At 38.2% G+C, this 20,987-nt stretch overlaps 1 protein-coding gene across 2 annotated transcripts in view; it reads left to right on the top strand.

Annotated features, from left to right (window-relative positions):
- CCDC191 (coiled-coil domain containing 191) overlaps positions 1 to 20,987 on the top strand; it is a 101,691-nt gene that overhangs the window by 37,267 nt on the left and 43,437 nt on the right. For both annotated transcript variants that reach the window (XM_061193100.1, XM_061193098.1), the window contains 2 exons: positions 5,790 to 5,980; positions 14,475 to 14,721. In XM_061193100.1, the coding sequence (XP_061049083.1) occupies positions 5,790 to 5,980; positions 14,475 to 14,721 (438 nt within the window). The remainder of the gene's footprint in view (positions 1 to 5,789; positions 5,981 to 14,474; positions 14,722 to 20,987) is intronic.

Genomic DNA, 20,987 nt, shown 5'->3' with positions numbered 1-20,987 from the left:
ATGACCCAAAGGAGGCATTGTTGATGTTATGCTTGTGGCGTAGTGCCTTCCAAGAGGCTGCCCCGAACTAAACTGAGGGAATGTGGGAATCCATGGAAGAGAAGCCTGCATTTTTTTTCTTTCTTTCTTTCAAGGTGTTGAAAACTGTAGTTAAGAACCTCATTTATACAGCATGATTCCTTCCCCAAAATCTTAGTTTTAGCAGGACTGCCTACATAGCACTGAAACACAACCATTTCTGAGCATAGCAGTTGCTGCTATCATCTCAGCAATGTTGTCTTATGTTTGGGGAAGGAAATGAAGGAAAAACCTCTTTGCAAATAAAACTGCAGAGTAAGAGAAGTGTTGGGCACACACACGAAGAATATTGGGATTCTTGTAACTCTCCCGTCTAAACGTATCACCAAGGACATTGTGTGCTGTGCATTTTAGGAGGGCTTTGAAGCATTATTATATATAACTTCATACAGCCACTCTATGGAAAATTTCCAAATAAAATTTTGTTGGTGTTGGTAAGGAGGTTGTTTAGTTTGTTATTGTACTCTTCCTTACTCTCACCCTGTGAGTAACCCAGGTTTCCCATTCTCACAGAAGGGACAGTGAGAGCCAGTTTACCAAAACATTGCAACAGTGTTTTGCTTTTCAAAACACCATTTTGATCCCAGAGGTTCTAATTCAAAAGTATCTGATTTTCTTTTTTTGTCTTTTGAAAAAAGTACTGATTAAATTCTGCTTTTAAAAAGTTAAGAAAAGAGCCTTTGGCATAAATGAAGCCCATTCTCTAAAACTATGCAGAGTAGAGTATCTTTTCCCCTAAACACTAGAAATTTCAGGTGAATATTTATAAGGATCTTAAGAACCATATGGGTGAGGAACAAATGACATCACATCATCATCTTACTGTCAGAGGCCCCTAGAGGTGAATCCAGCATTTGTCTAATATATTCTGAAGTCAGCTGTACTTTTGGCATAGTGTATGTTTGTGGGGCATGCTGGGAGTGGGGAGAATGGGCAGGGAGTGGAGATTGTAGAGGGAGGAAGAAGGTCTAGAAGGGAAAGAAAGATGAAAGAGAAGCTGATGAGGAGCAGTAGTCCTGCCTTCCCTAAAGACATGAGGTCATGAAAATTGGTTCAGGCTTTGTTGGGAAAGGAGCCCTATCCTAGTCAGGTTATAGGCTGTATTGTGGTCGTTCTTCTTTAAAAAATCCCAGAGCATTTTATTCGTTAAGAATTTAATATGATGAGACTAAGCAGTTGCTTTCTGAAATTCTGCTACTTCTGCAGTGAAACAGAATTAGATAAATACAGCAATATTATTGATTGAAACTTCTTAGCAGAATTAAGAAGAACTTACAAAATGTCCTTTTGTTAGTAATACATATCAATGCATTTATGGGTGAAATGATACAATGTCTGATGTCTGGAATTTATTTTTAAACACTCCAGGAAAGAAAAGTGAGTGGAAGAGAAATGAAACAAAATCAGCATAATGCTGGTAATTTTTGAAGCTGAGTGAGGGATTTATTCTTCTATTCTACTTTTGGGTATGTTTATGAAATTTCTGTAATAGAGTGAGGGTTTTTTTTTGAGTTTAAAAAATGAAGGGGAAAACATTAAATACAGAAGTAAAATGAGCATCACAGCTTCCAGTATATAACAAAAGTAGCCTTTTGTCTGTAGCCAGTGTTACCATTTCACATTGCAGTGGTTGTCAGAGTTTAGGCTTTTCCATGGAACCCAACAGCAAGTCCAGGTCTTAGCACAGTGTGCTGAAAACTGAATGTATTTTCCCTAAGGTATTTATGTATAATAGTTATAGGAGTGTATATGGTTGGTGGTAGGGGACACAGTGATTTCCTCTCTTTTCTTTGGGGCAAAATTATGAAAATCAGGGATAGGATGGGATATAGGGGACTGCTTTTCAGTGCTGCTTCTTCCCAGGGGCTTCATTTTGTCAAAAACAAGATCCTCCTCTCCACCCATCAAATACTTCTTAGCATCTGTGGGGTCTTCTGCCTAGCTATAGTGGTCCTCAAAAAGGAAAAAAGGAGTGGAGGACCGCTTTCTTGGGTAGTATTAGAGCATCTGTCTCTTCCTTTGGGTCTGGAAGCAGCCAGGAGTCAGCTGGGCCCTTTATCTCTAACCTTTGGTCCTTGTCCGGCTCCCCTTGACCACCAGTTGCACCACAGTTAGTTCCATTCGGCAAAAATAAATTGTAAACCTGTTGACATTTTTGTCCTCTTTACAATTCATTGTTTATTTTTCCATGACTGAGAATTTTGATGCAATTATCACTGAGCTTTCTGACAAAAGGGAAATAGCTGAGGAATTTTGATGAGTTACCCACTTCATTAATCAGAACAAGCATCTCTAGTGACAGGGTTAGAATTACAATGAAGATTAGATAGCAAATTGCTGTTCCACCTAACGTCAATCATTCCCAGTGACAGCAGTGTGATTACACTTCAGGGAAGAGCTTTTCTTGCCAACGAAACGAGGGTAACTCCAGTGCAGGTAATAAATTTAGCAGGGTGAGCTGTCATTTCTTCTCTTTAGTGGAATCCTTAATGACCAAATGATGTCTCGTGGAAGATTTTGATTTTGAAAGGAGAAAAGCATTTCACTTAAACACTTTCTAAATTTCACTTTGTAGTATTTTATCTTAAAAATTATTGTACATATGTACTTAGGAGCAGTTCTTCCTACAGTGATTTTCAGTATTTTACTTACCTGTAACAAGCCTTAATTATCACCACAACTATAATAAAGAGATGCTAGAAATTAGTAAAAGAATGCATGACTATATTTGAGAATCTATCAGAAATAAAAACATGGTGCAGAAATAAGTGAACTAGGTAAGAAACAGAGGGCGGTCAGACGAGTTGCCCATCTAGTTCAAACATTAAGTTCTCTGGCTTAAGCAGAAGGTGTTCCTCTTCTGACCAGTTGTGGTTTTAAATAATAATTCTTGTTTCAAAGAGCAAAGGGATAGAGCACTGCTGTAGTTCGAGTGTAGAACTGAAGAGGAAATGCAGGCCTGAGCGCTGCAGGGACGCCACTTGGGGGAGGGTAATAGGAAACGTGAATAGATGGTGACTGTGAACTATGCCACTTCTTGTCTCTTCTAAGTAGGAGTGGAGTGCCAGCATCTTCTCCCAGAGAAGACAGGACCGAGAATGTTTTCCTTTCCCAAGTATTTTCCTCCAAGCACATTTATGGGACTCCTGTTTGCCTAAATAATGTTTGCTGTGAATCAAGAATAACTGAGTGGCTATTCTTGATTCATACTTTTATTTTTTTAATTTAATTTAAATGGGATTGCTCTTTTGAGTAGGCAGGAAAAAAAAAACCAATGGCAAGTTGATTTCAAGAAAGCAGTTACTGTATGAGTATGTCACTTTGCTGCTATTAACTTCTGTGTAGTGAAACTGAATTATAGACCTTCAAAACCGATCATTTTGCTCTCACAGTCTAAACTTAAGTATTTTTAAAGAAATATATTGACTATGGCATTTACAGACTCAAATTTTCCCCCTCTTAAATTCAGATATTTTCCAGCAGTGCTTTTCTACTGTAGTAAGTTGTATATCAAGTTCTTTCTCTTTCAGAAAAAAGCAAGTAATTTGTTCTTCCTCTTTAAAAGAGACTTTTTGCCTAGTAGATTAGGGTCATCAGGCTGCCTGAACGTTTCGGATTTAGCCTTAGGTATACCACTAACTCTTTGCTTTGTGAATATAGTCATTATCCGTTCTCTATTTGAAGTTTGGCTGGGTAAGGTAAATCATAATAATATCTACAGCCTCTCTATTTTGTAATAATGGTCTATGAGTCAATAAAATAGTACATGTGAAATGCTTTGGACTAGAGAAAAAAAATGTGGAAATCCAAGAAGGACACTATTAATAGTGCTATTATTGTCAAGGTGGATTATGTTTGTACTATTTCATCATTAGAAATATTCCAGGAGTTAAAATTAGAGATAACTACCCATACATAGACTATTTCATCAAGTCTTTTAAGAAGAATCTCTTAAATGAATCTGGTAAATAGATATATTTTCTTTTGACTATGGTGCACAAGTTAACACTGGTTTTTTTTTTTTCCATGCTGTATTTTGCGGGATAGATAAGCAAATAATAATGCAAAAAGCATACCCTCTCAACCAGGCAGCTGTGTGTCTTTTCCTTGTTATGACTGAAGGCGTATCTTATATTCAGCAAATTTCCCTTCATCCATTCCTCCCTTCCTCCCTGTTCTCTTGCTCTCTCCCTCCTTCCCTCTTTTCCTTCCACAGAATCTAAGGCGAAGGTCTAGGAAACGTGCCCTCATTTGACATAATGGAAAGGGAACAAGGGCTTTTTAAAGACTACCATGGTTTCTCCTAATGGAAAATTATAATAAAGAAGATTTTGTAGTTTGTCTAAATGGGAATATAATTGGTTTCTTTTGTAGAAAATATTTCAGGCCAAATGGGCTATTTCTAAGAAGTCTAGCCTGTGCTCTCTAATGTTATTGGTCTTTTAATTTATATATTCTCTCTCCCTGTAACCTCTCAAAAATAGAGATTATATCTTAAACAACTTTGTTCAGAATTCCCAAATTCAAACACAACTTACTAAATGTTGAAATAGTGAAAGACAAGTATTTTTAAAGAGAAAGAAGCAATAAATAGGGCTGACCCTGATATGGCTACCAAGTTCTCGAAGCTGGTCAGCAGGCATCTCCTGTACCTCCCAGAGTCACTTCCTATGAGGTTACTTTCTGTTTTAGTGCTCCTCACACGTGGTACTCTCAGATCTGCCAGTCCCTCCTTCTGGAGGCTCACAGTCTTGTGGAAACTGGTAAACAGGTGATTATAACACAGTGTGATGACCATTTTGACTAAAGAAAGCATAGGTTGCTCTGGGAACACAGTGGAAGGGCACTTACATGTGGGGAGAGTGATTGGTATTGGGAGGGCTTCCTGAGAGAGGTGACTCTTGAAATAGGCAGAGAGAGGGCAGAAAAGGACAGAGAAATTACTATGACCATAGATAGAAAAGCACGGAACAGTGTGGCTGGTATAAGGCCAAGAGCTGAAAGTAATTTGATATAGTAGGAGCATAAAGTTTGCTGTGAAGGTAGAAGATGTAGGCAAGGCCTAGATCGCAGAGATTTTCTTAGCCTAGGACCATAAGTACTTCTCTGGGGACATGCTTAGGGTCAGTAGACCTTGTCTGATTTTTTGTCAGATACATATAGTGGAAGAACGCAAGCAGCCCGCGTATCTAGCTTCTCTAGGAGTGTTCACCAAAGCCCTGACACGGTCAGTGGTAGCCCAGCTGAAGCTGTTTTTAGTCATCTTGTTCCCAGGGACCAGAGACCCCATTCCATCCTATGGGATCTCCCATGTTCATTTGTGCAGGACATCAGTGGTGATAATGGTTAATGGTATTTTAAACTCCAAGACAGCCTGGCAGGGGAGATCTGTTGGAAGCAGGCCTTTCAAGCCTCTCAAACAAGCCCCTTAACTTAGATCTTAGTTGTGACAGTTACTCCAGCTCTGCATAGGACTGGTGCCTTACAATGAGAATTAAATGTTTTAGTTTGCCATGAGGCTGATAGTGCCTTTGTTGCATGACTTGAATATTTCTTGTCATTTGAGCATAAAGCAATTGTCTGTTCCCCTTCCATCAAGACAACAGTTCCTAGATTTGTCAGAAAAAGTGTGAGGGGGATATCTGAGGAGAGGGTTCTCACTAGTAGATATTAGAAACCCTAGTGCTGATTTTCCAATGTTTCCATTGCAGTGTCAAAAACGGTATTTCTCTGCCTGGCACAAGCTGATTCTTGATCATAGGATTAAGCTGGGGAAAGCTGGGACCCTGTCTGACTGGAAGTTGCAACTGAAGGTCCTGCGGGCCTGGAGAGACTACACAAGATCCCAGAAGTTGGGGCGGGAGACTCAAGCCATGGAAAATGACCTTAGGGAAGAAAACAGGTACTATTACTTATGCCATGAAAATCCTTCTAGTATGTTTATGTAGGACATCTTTCCTCCTGAAGAATCCAGAAATAAGCTCTAAAAATGCTGTTCACTGGAATCATCTCATCTACTTATAATATATGATAATCACTGTTTTTCTCTGTTACATCCCAAACTAGAAAATTGTAATGGAAAATTATAAGCGAAAAACAATTTTTGATTAAAATATACCAATGTACATGCTTTCCTTTTTTAAAGGAAGCAAGTATTATGCTTTTTCCCTTATCCTTTGATGTAGTATCATTGCACCCTGGACCATCTTACAATTTAGAAGACAGAATTTGGCTTATGCGGTAGTAATTCTCATTGAGAGAAATCACTGTCTGCACGTGGAATGTTAATTAGGGAGACAGGGAGCATTCATCTGGGAAGGCAGACCTGGCAAGGGTGATTCCTCCCTTCCCCCACACCTTCTTTAGAGGTTTTTGACACCTTTATATCAGCTCCCTCTTAGGCTTGTGAATGACACAGAATTTGCCTTCAAATAAAACTTTCTTTGTTCCATCATCCTAAAATCAAATACATTTTCTTCTTTTCATTTCCAAGGTCAACTTTGCATTCTTGAACCGAAATCATAGATGTAGAAGGAGCCATTTGTTTATCGGTTGGGGGAGCTGGAGGGAGCAGTTCATGGTCTTACGTTTAATCACTTTTCTACCAGCAACTCTGTTATTCCTTCTGGGTGAAAAATTGGATGAATGGTTTATGAAAGCATCGTCATGTAGAAGGGAATGGCGCCCCCTGGAGTTGTGCATCCCTGTGACAGCATCAGGCCCTGGGGAGAATACTTAGGTGCCTGACACATGGCCCCTTGTCCTCAAAGAACTCAGTTTTGTGGGGAAAACGAGATCTAGAAACAGTACAGGTATGGATTAACATTATAAACTTTGTAATGCATCTCCTTCTGCTGCTGAGAACTTAGTAGAGGGAAGTAACTGGGGAGGCTCCTACAGAGTGTCCGGAAAGGCTTTATCAGGAAGATGGGTCTTGCTGGGCTCTGAACAGGAAGTAGGATGTTCCTAGGTAGAAAGAGGGAGATGAGGTAATGGCATTACGTGTGGCTGGAAATCATCAAGCATGTGGTTGTCAAGTTCATCAACTTGTGGAAGGCCTTAAATGCTAGGGCAAGGAGTTTAGGCGTTCTTAGGTAAATAAAGGTGAATTCCTGAAGGTTTTTAAGCAGGAGGGTGACCTAGACAGTTTTCCTTTCCTACAGTATGCTGGGGGAAATCTTCAGTGGGGGGAAAAAAAAGCTCTTTCACAATTTATGTCTAAATTTTCAGGACCTAGTGATTGATCTAAGGAATTGGGATGATAACTTACTCAAAGCTGGATTTGTTGGATAAAGAAGAGAAATTGGAGGTGTTGGAAAGGGGAAGCATCATGAGTGAGGGCATAGAGGGAGTGGCAACTAAGATGTTAAAGGTAAAAGTGGTCTGTGAAATTTACATGCCAGAAGAAACTTGTAGAAGAAAAATCTGAAGAACTTGAGATTCCATTCCAATTAAACTATTTAAATATAAAAGCACTAAATGGGGATTTCATAATAGCATTATGTGCCAATTTTTTTTAAAGATCCTCTTAGAACTTCTTGTCTCATATCTGTGAATTATTTTCAAGTGTCTATTTTTAAATGTTCAGAATGGGTGCTACATTTTTTTAACTGTCAGAGTTAGAAAATATTTAACTTATAATAATTTTTTTTACTATAAAACTTTAGAGCAAAAAATTCTTAGAGTAGGAAAGCACCTCAAGGAGCATCTGATCCAGCCCCTCATTTTACAGATGATAAAAGTAAGGCACAAAAAGGATAAACAGCTGTCTCAAGTCATAAAGTTACGAGTAGCCAGTCCAGGACTAGAGCCTGGTCCTTTCGATGCTGAGTCAGATGCTTTTTCCTATAACATGCTGCTCCTAGTTAAATAGCATCTAGGTGATGGCTCCCTAAGACAGTCATGTTTTTCAGTTATATTGCAGCTGACTTCAGATGATTGTAGATGTAAAACAAGAGCAATAATGAACAAATAACAAGTCATGCTAGAAACATATAAGAAAGGAGCTATTAGATACAAACTGTCCTTCATGCTGCTTTCCTACAGATCCCGGGCTCTCTGCATGTTGTTCTTTGTTCTAGAGATTGTTTTAGGAAATTGTTAGGTGATTTTGTTCAAAGAAGGTTGGGATAATAGAGGTAGAGAAAAAAGCTCAAAGGTAGCTACTATCAGTGCAAGCAGAAACCAAGAAATGTCAGTGGGATCGGGGGTGTCAGGAGAGCCAGGACCCTCTTTACCGTGCTCATTGGAGTCTCTCCCAGTTCCTCTGTGGACACCACATACATAATTGTTGAATAATAGGTGAGTTAGTGGATGAACGAAGAGCTCAGTTGCTTCCTCTCCTGCAATTTAACTCCATAACATTTTCAAGCACTTTTTTCTAAATAGTGAGATCGAGGGATAGAGCGCATTTATTGTAAATGGGTTACTCATTGTAGCAACTAAACTCTTACCAGATTGACAAGGCATAGGTGGTTCTTTGGCCCATCCACCTGGACATGGAAATCATTTGCTGTGTCTGTTTCTCAGATGTCAGCTGTGTCCTTAGCCTCCAGCTCTTGAATCCACATTTGTTTTTGCCACTTGGGCTTTCCTCTTACTGGCCATGCAGGGCCCAGCCTTTTGGGCTTCTTTCTTTGCCTTCTTTCCTTTTTGTTCTTCCCACTTTCTCTCTGGAGCAACAACAGATCCCTCTCTTCTTCTCATTCATGATTTAGCCACCATATTTTCTTTTTTATAAATTTATTTATTTATTTATTTTTGGCTGCGTTGAGTCTTTGTTGCTGTGCACGGGCTCTCTCTAGTTGCGGTGAGCGGGGGCTACTCTTCATTGCAGTGTGCAGGCTTCTCATTGCAGTGGCTTCTCTTGTTGCAGAGCACGGGCTCTAGGCACGTGGGCTTCAGTAGTTGTGGCTCACGGGCTCTAGAGCGCAGGCTCAGTAGTTGTGGCACATGGGCTTAGTTGCTCCACAGCATGTAGGATCTTCCCAGACCAGGGCTTGAACCCGTGTCCCCTGCATTAGCAGGCGGATTCTTAACCACTGCGCCATCAGGGAAGTCCAGCCACCATATTTTCTTACTGAGCCTGTGCTCAGAGTCTCACTCCACTCCAAGGTCATCCATGTATTTCTTCTAAAAAATGTACCTTGCTTTCCCTAATAGGAATTTTTGTCCATCTCTTTTCTTTTAAAAGTAGTTATGGTAATGGTGTTATAAAATTTCAGTACAATATTGTAATACAATTGCAACATTAACAAATATTCCCAAACTCTAACTAAGGATTCAATCACTCAGGCAATACAACAAAATTCTGGTACACACGCTAAGTTAGACCCTTGGACGTGGTGGTATGGGAATTTGAACTGTATTTTTTAATTCTTTAGCATATTCACTTTTGAAAGTTGGCTCCAGATCTTTCATTCCTCCTCTCTCCCTTCTTCTCTCAATTTACAGCCAGCCCTAGACAAATTGGGAAGAAGCAGGGTTTGTTTCAACATCCTCTACCTACCCTTCCTGAGCCTTGGTACTCAGTACCAAATACTTTGGGCCTTTCCTGGAACAGGCTTTTATCTCTTCCCTGTGTCCCTCTATCCCCTCATGCTCTGCCTCTGTACTGCTCAACTGATGTTATCCCTCCCAGGAAACTTATACTTTAATAGGCATTGTCTGGAAACAGTGCCCAAAATGTAAGTGATGGGGGTTTGAGGGTACAGTGGCAGGCCAGTAGAAAAACTGGCCCTATGACGTCCCTCAAACCATGGCATTCATTCATTCACTCATTCAGTTATTCTGTTTGATAGCATATATTGAGTGAGTCAGCTTTACTGATGCTTACTGTGTACCAGACTTTTTTGGCCGCGCCATGAGTCATGTGGGATCTTAGTTCCCCGACCAGGGATTGAACCCGGGCCCCCTGCATTGGGAGTGTGGAGTCTTAACCACTGGGCTACCAGGGAAGTCCCTAGACTCTTTCTTAAGTACCAGCAGGGGTACTTCTGCCTTCTAGGAGTTTTCAATCTAAGTGAAGAAGTTAAAGATTTACCCAGATACTAAAAATAATTGCAACAGAAGGCACAATAATATAAAAACTTAGGAGTGACATAGACTTGGCTATCATGCATTACAATCCCCCAAGCAGCTTTTTAAAAATAGAAACTCTTTGGTCCCATCTTCTGAGAGAGACAGCTCGTGGCTAAGTAGAAGAGAGCACTTTTCAGTTTAGGGGAAAACTGGTAAACCAGCACATATGCAGCTTGTGTGGGAACAGGCTGGGGTGAACCCGCCAGGCTAGCCTAGCGGTGGGGAGACTGAATTGAAAAGAGACTGTCAGATATTCCCCATTCCCAGCACTCCTGATTTCAGCGTGCTTTAGGGCAGTCATTTATGGAGCGCCTCTGTTAGTCATGGTCCGTTGCCCTTCCCTCCGTGCCCACCTGGGTATCCAGTTGAGAGGCTAGAAATTGCATGGCATCTGAAGCTGATAAAGCTCCTGGTATCTGCCAGAGAGGCAGGAGGACCAGACTTGCACTGACTGGCTCACTTTAAAACTCTTTAAAACAGAACTGTGTTATCTTCTGCATTTTCCCTGGGGGGCTCCCTGGTGCATTTCTGAATGCATTAGCTTATGCGTTCCTATTCCTGCTGAACCTCCCGTCCCAAATGCAGCTGTTTGTATCATTGCTATTTTTATGTTCTGTTCAGATTTCAGCACTCAATTCAGATCAGTAGTATGTGGTTATTTATTTGTCATTTCTCATTTCCCTTTAGAAAATTCAAGACACTTTTTAGATATCTAGTAGTCTTGTCCTAAGATTGTGTTATTACCTTACATGTGAATTTGTTCTATATCTTCAGGTTCTTTTTAAAATTTAATTACATCTTTAAAAACAAAATCCTGTAGGATAGGCGGTATAGGGCTTGTTGTTGTTGTCGTTAGAGTGACACCATCTTTGAGGAGGAATTTAGATACTTTCAGCTGCTTGCCCAGTGTCCTATATCTAGTTGGTGTTCTTCTGACTACTGTGTTTTAGAATGTGCATCAATAACTAAGTATCATTTGAGGTATTGATTCTAAGCATCCTGGTTCATATTTAAATTCCTATTTAAACCTATATATCTTATATTCTTAGTTCTTTAGAGACAGTCTTTCTCTGCATGCAGTTGTATAATTATAATGATCAGTTTATAGACCCTTGCCAGAAATTCCCTGATTTCAGCTTGGAAACATATTGGGATAGGATGTTTTCCATAAAGAAACTCTGTCCTTCATTTTATGATTATCTGGGAACTGTGGAACCATTTCTTTGGGTTAGCATGCCCAGGTAAATCACATCTGACTAAGCTTTTAAGAAATTTAAGTGATTTTTCACTTTCAGAAATATTTGTGTTTTTAGTGTCATCATTTAAAAAGTATAGAAATGGGACTTCCCTGGTGGTGCAGTGGTTGGGAGTCCGCCTGCCAGTGCAGGGGACGTGGGTTCGAGCCCTGATCCGGGAAGATCCCACATGTCACAGAGCAGCTAAGCCCGTGTGCCACAACTACTGAGCCTGCGTGCTGCAACTACTGAAGCCCACGTGCCTAGAACCTGTGTGCCACAACTACTGAAGCCTGCGTGCCTAGAGCCTGTGCTCCGCAACAGGAGAAGCCACCGCAATAAGAAGCCTGCGCACCGCAGTGAAAAGCAGCCCCCGCTCGCGGCAATTAGAGAAAGCCCATGTGCAGCAACGAAGACCCAACGCAGCCAAAAATAAATAAATAAAATAAATAACTTTATAAGTGCATCCATTCTTTAAAAAAAAGTATAGAAATGGACTTATCTGCAGTATTGTCACTCTGCTGAAGTGAACTGCAAGCGAGCAAGAGTAGAACCAGTCTCGTCTCTGGATCCCTAGCTTCTGTGTTCCTACCCTTCCCATGAACATAGATATCTTAAGTACATCTTCAAATCTCCTGCATGATCATGATAGAGAGGGCTCTAAACACAATAATTAACACGCATTTTTTAACCCACCTTTTTTTTTTTTACTGTTTAGTCTTTTTGTTATATTTACAGAAATATTTTTCTCTTTGCCTTTTCATACTGTCCAAATAACCCTCTCCTTGACAGTCAGAACTCCAGTGTAGCTTTTGGCTGTTTATGCTGTAAAAACATGAAATTAACTCATCAGGTAAATTTCACACTCCTCCTTCCTAAGCAGATTGATGTAAATCAAATTTTACATTAATCAGACAGAGCAACATATGTCTTCTAGTCTGTGGAAATACATGATTTCCACTTACTTGAGTAAAATGCCATCAGGTGTTTTGTTTGTTTCACTATTTAGACATTGATATTTTTGGAACTTTGTTCTTACCTGCGTTGCTACCTGATTTATTATTCTTATTTCTTTTTTTTTTAATTAATTAATTTATTTATTTACTTTTGGCTGTGTTGGGTCTTCGTTTCTGTGCGAGGGCTTTCTCTAGTTGTGGCAAACCACGGGCCTCTCACTATTGCGGCCTCTCTCGTTGCAGAGCACAGGCTCCAGACACGCAGGCTCAGTAGTTGTGGCTCACGGGCCTAGTTGCTCCGTCACGTGTGGGATCTTCCCAGACCAGGGCTCGAACCCGTGTCCCCTGCATTGGCAGGCAGATTCTCAACCACTGCACCACCAGGGAAGCCCCTCTTATTTAAAATTTTTATTTCAAGATTATTCAGTCTCAGATACTTTCTTTTTTTCCATCAAAGTAAAATATTATATATAGATGTTTATTACCACCTATATTGTATTTTTATTATAAAACCCATCAGTCAGTCGTATTTATTATCTATCATTGCATTAGAAAGAAGCAATTATATACAATGAAATATGCTCTTGGCAGAATTGCTGTTAGCATTTATCCTGAATTCTATTATTTCAGTCAACACTACTCTCACTAATTGGTTGTTTCACCCAACTTCTCCGACATAATGTTAAATTCTGTGACTCTAGAGTAGTATTTCGAACTAAGGGTTTTAACTCATTAATGGGTCCTAAAATCAGGCTCAAGATGAGGCATATTTTTTAAAAAATAGAAAAGATTAGAAAAGAAACATTGGAGTACATCTCTTGTAGTAAGGGTGAATATCGTTTGGTGGAACCTTTGTTTCAATTATATATACTTTTGTTTCATGCACACGTACACACATCAACTTATTTTGAAGTCATAGTGTGACACTTTTTTCTTTAGGTGGCAGTCAAAAAAGGTTTAAAAGTCACTTAAGCATTTAAGAACTGTAGAAATGTTCTTCTGACTCATTGGCTTAAAATGTTACGATTTTTTTGATATGACCCCAAAAAGTCCATGAGGAGGGTTAAACATTATGTATGTTTAACAGAAATGGATATGCAAATAGTGTTGTAGAGACCTTATTCCAGTCATATGTACAAGATGAAATCACTTAGGTATCTAAACAATCTTAGATCTTAAACTTCGAAACTGACCCCAGTTGCGACATAAGTTCCAAGCTCTACAGCTCACTTCTTCAGAGACAGTAATCATCCACTTATAGATTGATCTCAGAAATCTCTACACTTGAATTCTCAACTGGCTACCACAAACATGTCTCCTAATGGAGAGTTCCTTTGGGAGGGGAATGTAGCTGGCAGTTCCGAACTCCACTCAGTCACATCCCCTAACATCATGAAGTTTCCAGGAATCAAAAGAAGCTCCTCCTTAGGAAGAGAGTGAACCAGACCCCCTACTAGACTGTGAGTGAGTTCTCTGAGAGCAAGTGCCTTGTGTATGCCCTTCACACGTTTCTAATGTTCAACAAGTGCTTCACAAAGCAGTTCTTCATTCACTCAGTTTATGGCTTTGGTAAATGAGACCTTCTCTATAGAGATCCTTTCCCTGACCAAGTCCTTCTTTCACAAGATCCACCCTCATAATTTCATGTTGATTTTTATAAGTCTTTCACTTAATTATTGACAATTCACTTGTTAAGTTTCGTTCCTTTCTCTTTCTCCCAAACCTCTTGTCTTCCTTAGATTTGCAAGTATAGCTGAATATCTCCCTCATGTATGCATATTTTTTAAAAGCAGTTATCTGAATACCTATTCTTTCTGCTCCTTCCCTCCAAAAGCTCTCAGAAACTATTTTATGGTAATCAAAAAATTTAATATGCCTTTGTGATGTGATAGAACAGAACAGTCACTCTTCTGAAGCAATGCCTTGAGGTGCCAATGACTTCTATGAGCAGACCCTTTGCCTTGGGGAGCTTTATAAAATGATTCCTTTGAGCTTAAATAAAAGAATAAGCTGGAGCTAAAATGGAGCATTTCTGGGACTCCTTTGGACTTGTATTTCATTTATATTATCAACCAAAAAGCAGTAAATGGCTTCTTTTTTTTAATGGAAGTGCTTTGTTTCTTAGAAAACAACAACTGGCCACTGACTATAACCGGAAACAAGTTCTCCGACACCATTTTACAGAATGGCAACATTGGCATCGTGCAGAGATCCAAAAGAGAGAGCTGGCTGTTACAAAGGAGGAAACTAGGAAGAAAATGAATGAGCTGCTGAAGGCAGCATCACTAGGGAAACTCAGTGCAAACGTGTCATCAAGCATCAGTCTACTTGAGGAGGCAACAGCCATGGAGGATACACCTAGAAATGGAGAGGTAAGTTGCTTTTCCTTTGCTTAGTCTTCCTGCTTTTGAGCTTTATACTTGTATAGCCTGGGGTATGTTAGCTGTTGTCAGGTTGCCTGGCCTGGGCTATCTAAAAGATGAGAGCTGCTACAGTGCACAAAGTTTACCTTTCAGTCAGTGTTGATTTTCTTGAACTGAATCTTCTTTTATAATCACATGCAAACTGGTATAGTTGAAACTTGGTAGAGACGTAATATAGACAGGGAATTTAAAACAAGTGAAAGATTCTTTCAGGAACAGATATATAAAGCATTGTTTACAACTCTTGAACACCTCTTATTTAATTGTCAGGCATTTCCTTTCTAAATGAGCTTGTGACTTATAAGAGGGGAATGTTTAAGTTTTTATTTTCCTAATAAGAAGAATCATATGTATTAATTGTAGCAATTTGGCAGGAGAAAATTACAGAGGAAAAAGAAAAATAGGCGATAATTCTATCATTTAGAGATAACCACCAATAAATAACATGTTGAAGTATAGCCATCTTGTCTTTTCTCTATTCAGGCATATGCAGATTTTTCTCTTTAATGTTGTATTTAGCCTTTAAATTTTCTTCAGTCAAGTCATTGAGGATATCTAATCTGTCATAATACAGGAAAAGGAAGGCCATGTATTTTTCTGCCTTTTTTTTAATTGAAATACAGTTGATTTCCAATATTGTGTTAGTTTCAGGTATACAGCACAAGTGATTCACTTATATATATATATATTTTTTCAGATTATTTTCCATTATAGGTTATTACAGGATATTGCATATAGTTCCCTGTGCTGTACAGTAAATCCTTGTTGCTTATCTGTTTTATATACAGTAATTTGTATCCATTAATCCCATACTCCTAATTTATCTCTCCCCCTTCCCTTTTCCCTTTGGTAACCATAAGTCTGTTTTCTATGTCTGTGACTCTATTTCAGTTTCGTATATACATTCATTTCTATTATTTTTTAGATTCCACACATAAGTGATATCACATAATATTTGTCTTTCTTTGTTTGATTTACTTCAGTTAGTATGATATTATCTAGGCCCATCCATGTTGCTGCAGATGGCAATATTTCATTCTTTTTTTATGGCTGAGTAATAGTCCACTGTATATATATACACCACATCTTCTTAAACCAGTCGTCTGTTGATAGGCACTTGGGTTGTTTCCATGTCTTGGCTATTGTAAATGGTACTGCTATGAACATTGAGGTGTATGTATCTTTTCAAATTAGAGTTTTCATTTTTTCTGGATGTATGCCCAGGAGTGGGATTGCTGGATCCATATGGTAGCTCTATTTTTATTTTTTTAAGGAATCTCCATACTGCTTTCCATAGTGGATGCACCAATTTACATTTCCACTGACAGTGTACAAGGATTCCCTTTTCTTCACACCCTCTCCAGTATTTATTATTTGTGGACTTTTTGATGATAGCTACTCTGACCAGTGTGAGGTGATACCTCATTGTGGTTTTGATTTGCATTTCTCTAATAATTAGTGATGCTGAGCATCTTTTCATGTGCCTGTTGGCCATCTGTATGTCTTCTTTGGAAAAATGTCTATTTAGGTCTTCTGCCCATTTTTTTTATTGGGTTGTTTGCTTTTTTGATATTGAGGTGTATGCATTGTTGTATATTTTGGATCTTAACCCCTTGTCAGTTGCATTGTTTGCAAATATTTTCTCCCATTCAGTGGGTTGTCTTTTCATTTTGTGGATGGTTTCCTTTGCTGTGCAAAAGCTTTTAAGTTTGATTAGCATTATTTTTGCTTTTATTTCTTTTGCTTTGGGAGCCTGATCTAAGATAATATTGCTATGATTTATGTCTAAGAATGTTTTGCCTATGTTCTCTTCTAGTTTTATGATGTCATGTCTTATATTTAGGCCTTTAAACCATTTTGAGTTTATTTTTATATATGGTGTGAAGGAATGTTCTAATTTCACTGATTTACATGAGGTTGTTCAGCTTTCCCAACGCCACTTGCTGAAGAGACTTTTTTCTCCATTGTATATTCTTGCCTCTTTTGTCATAGATTAATTGACCGTAGGTGTGTGGGTTTATTTCTGGGCTCTCTATTCTGTTCCATTGATCTGTATGTCTGTTTTTGTGCCAGTACCATGCTGTTTTGATTACTGTAGCTTTGTAGTATTGTCTGAAGTCTGGAAGTGTTATGCCTCCAGCTTTGTTTTTTTTCTTCAGGACTGCTTTGGCAATTCTGGGTCTTTTGAGATTCCATATAAATTTTAGGATTATTTATTACAGTTCTATGGAAAATGTCATGAGTATTTTGATAGGGGTTGCATTTAATCTGTAGATAGCTTTGGGTAGTATGGCCATTTTAATAATATGAATTCTTCCAATTGAAGAGCATGGGATATCTTTCCATTTCTTTGAATCACCTTAAGTTTCCTTTATCAGTGTTTTGTAGTTTTCAGTGTATAGGTCTTTCACTTCCTTGGTTAAGTTTATTCCTAGGTTTTTTGGACACAATTTTATTTTATTTATTTATTTATTTATTGAAGTATAGTTGATTTACAGTATTGTGCTAATATGATGTAATTTTAAATGGGATTTTCTTTTTTCTTTCTCTTTCTGATATTTCATTGTTAGTATTAACAAATGCAACAGATTAATGTATGTTAATCTTGTATCCTGCTACCTTACTGAATTCCTTTTTTTTTTTGGCCGTACTGCATGGCATGCAGGATCTTAGTTCCCCGACCAGGGATCAAACCCATGCCCCCTGCAGTGGAAGCACAGAGTCTTAACTACTGGACCTCCAGGGAAGTCCCCTTACTGAATTCATTTGTTAGTTCTAATAGTTTTTGTGTGGAGTCTTTATGGTTCTCTGTATAGAGAATCATATCATCTGCAAAGAGTGACAGTTTTACCTCTTCTCTTCCAATTTGGATACCTTTTATTTCTCTTTCTTGTTGATTGCTGTGGCTTGGACTTCCAATGCTGTGTTGAATAGAAGTGGTGAGAGTGGGCATCCTTGCCTTGTTCCTGAATTTATTGGGAAGGCTTTCAGCTTTTCACCATTGAGTATTATATTGGCTATGGGTATATCATAAATGGCTTTTATTATGGTGAGATATGTTCCCTCTATACCCACTTTGATGACAATATATTTTTCTACTTAATAATAACGTAATCTGTTTTTGGAAAGTTATTTCTGCAATATAACGAGAATTTTCTGTGTCACTAAATCTACTTCTGCAACAGTAGTTCCCAACTGAGAGTATAACACAGAATCAGACCTACTAAATCAGAATTTCTGGGTGTGGGGCACCATACTTTTTTTAAAGTTCCACAGGTGAACCTGATGAATAACCCCTGGTTAAGGACTGTCATTCTGTGCCATCTTTTTTAATGGCTGCATGAAATTCTATCATGAACCACGAGCTAGACTGTATACCTCCTTCTTTGTTGCTGGACATTTAAGTTGTTTCTAGTTTGCCACTATTATAAACAAAGCTTCAGTGAACAAGTAGCTAAGTCTTTGCACACATCCATAAGGCTTTACTTAGGATAAATACCTAAAAATAGAATGCATATTTTAAAGACTTTTACCAAATTGCCCTTCCAGGAAGGTTGTATCAAAGAAGTACCTGTTTTCCTGCCTGATAACATATTTATCATTTTGGCCAAGTTGACAGGTAAAATATTTTTTGTGTTACTATTGCTTCAACATTTGCATTTTTTTATTACTAGTGGGGTTAAACATTTTTTTATATTCACAATTTACATATATATGTATCTGAAAATGGGTATAGAAAGATGAATAGTGATGCCTTTTATCCATTTTTATCCTTGAATATATATCTTTTTCTTGTTTATAGGAGCTCTTCATATTTTTAAGACTATTGATGCTTTTATTATTACATATTCTGCAGTTCTTTTTCATTGTTTTTAGTTGTCTTTTTGCTTTATTTATGGTGTTTGGTACTATATACAGTTAAGTTTTGTTTTGTTTTGTTTTTAATTATTTGTCATATTTGAATACAAATAATTTTCCTAGTTGTACATTTATTTTATTTATTTTTTTAACATCTTTATTGGAGTATAATTGCTTTACAATGGTGTGTTAGTTTCTGCTTTATAACAAAGTGAATCAGCTATACATATACATATATCCCCATATCTCCTCCCTCTTGCATCTCCCTTCCACCCTCCCTATCCCACCCCTCTAGGTGGTCACAAAGCACCGAGCTGATCTCCCTGTGCTATGCGGTTGCTTCCCACTAGCTATCTATTTTACATTTGGTAGTATATATAAGTCCATGCCACTCTCTCACTTTGTCCCAGCTTACCCTTCTCCCTCCCCGTGTCCTCAAGTCCATTCTCTGCGTCTGCATCTTTATTCCTGTCCTGCCCCTAGGTTCTTCAGAACCACTTTTTTTTTTTTTAGATTCCATATATATGTGTTAGCATACGGTATTTATTTTTCTCTTTCTGACTTACTTCACTCTGTATGACAGTCTCTGGGTCCATCCACCTCACTACAAATAACTCAATTTTGTTTCTTTTTATGGCTGAGTAATATTCCATTGTATATATGTGCCACATCTTCTTTATCCATTCATCTGTCGATGGACACTTAGGTTGCTTCCATGTCCTGGCTATTGTAAATAGAGCTGCAATGAACATTGTGGTACATGACTCTTTTTGAATTATGGTTTTCTCAGGGTATATGCCCAGTAGTGGGATTGCTGGGTCATATGGTAGTTCCATTTTTAGTTTTATAAGGAACCTCCATACTGTTCTCCATAGTGGCTGTATCAATTTACATTCCCACCAACAGTGCAAGAGGGTTCCCTTTTCTCCACACCCTCTCCAGCACTTATTGCTTGTAGATTTTTTGAGGATGGCCATTCTGACTGGTGTGAGGTGATACCTCATTGTAGTTTTGATTTGCATTTCTCTAGTGATTACTGATGTTGAGCATCCTTTCATGTGTTTGTTGGCAATCTGTATATCTGCTTTGGAGAAAGGTCTATTTAGGTCTTCTGCCCATTTTTGGATTGGGTTGTTCGTTTTTTTGTTATTGAGCTGCATGAGCTGCTTGTAAATCTTGGAGATTAATCCTTTGTCAGTTGCTTCATTTGCAAATATTTTCACCCATTCTGAGGGTTGTCTTTTCACCTTGTTTATGGTTTCCTTTGCTGTGCAAAAGCTTTTAAGTTTCATTAGGTCCCATTTGTTTGTTTTTGTTTTTATTTCCCTTTCTCTAGGAGGTGGGTCAAAAAGGATCTTGCTGTGATTTATGTCATAGAGTGTTCTGCCTGTGTTTTCCTCTAAGAGTTTTATAGTGTCTGGCCTTACATTTAGGTCTTTAATCCATTTTGAGTTTATTTTTGTGTATGGTGTTAGGGAGTGTTCTAATTTCATTCTTTTACATTGTACATTTATTTTAAATTCTGTGTTCTAAGTACAGAATTAATAATCTGTAGGGAAACCTATTTAACTCATTTTCTTTTTTCTTAAGTTTTATTTTATATTGGAGTATCATTTATTAACAATGTTGTATTAGTTTCAGGTGTACAGCAAAGTGATTCAGTTATACTTATACATGTATTGATTCTTTTTCAAATTCTTTTCCCATTTAGGTTATTACAAAATATTGAGCAGAGTTCCCTGTGCTATGCAGTAGGTCCTTGTTGGTTATCTGTTTAAATATAGCAGTGTGTTCTCGTCCGTCTCAAACTCCCAATCTATCCTTCCCCCAACCCTTCCCCTGCCACCTTCTACATAATGCCTTTAAGTATCAATACTTAACTCAAATGTGTGAAGTTAAATTGAGCACTTGGATGATTCCCAGCCTTGCTTTTTATTGTGAGTATTGTTATTACTGCCAGCAAGTAGGCTGGTTTTAATTTAAGCTTAGTGTCTCAGCAAAGAGGAATCATGAGGATGCTTATTTGGTCCCTTCCCCTAGGCAATTTATGTACCTTTATGTCAGTTAGATAATCTTGTTTCCATTGAGACCCAAGAGAATCTTATCGGTTCCACCCAATAGCTCTGTGGAACCTTTTACCTCACAAAGTTCCACTGTTATCTTCAAATGAAAAAAGTCAGCAGAAAGTCTTTTGTTACCTGCATAAAACAGAAAAATTACTAAATGTATATATAATTTAGACTCAAGAGAAAAGTCTCCAGATCTCTGAAGTCAAGACAAAAGATTTTATCAAGAAAAGATAAAATTGTGAAAAATAGAGCAAATTAAAATAAAAGGTTATAATAGACTCTATAGGT

Source organism: Eubalaena glacialis, chromosome 6 (assembly GCF_028564815.1).
Source record: "Eubalaena glacialis isolate mEubGla1 chromosome 6, mEubGla1.1.hap2.+ XY, whole genome shotgun sequence".
NCBI classification, from domain to species: domain Eukaryota; kingdom Metazoa; phylum Chordata; class Mammalia; order Artiodactyla; family Balaenidae; genus Eubalaena; species Eubalaena glacialis.
Note: the sequence above shows the minus strand (reverse complement) of the source record. Positions and strands in the feature narration are given on the sequence as shown.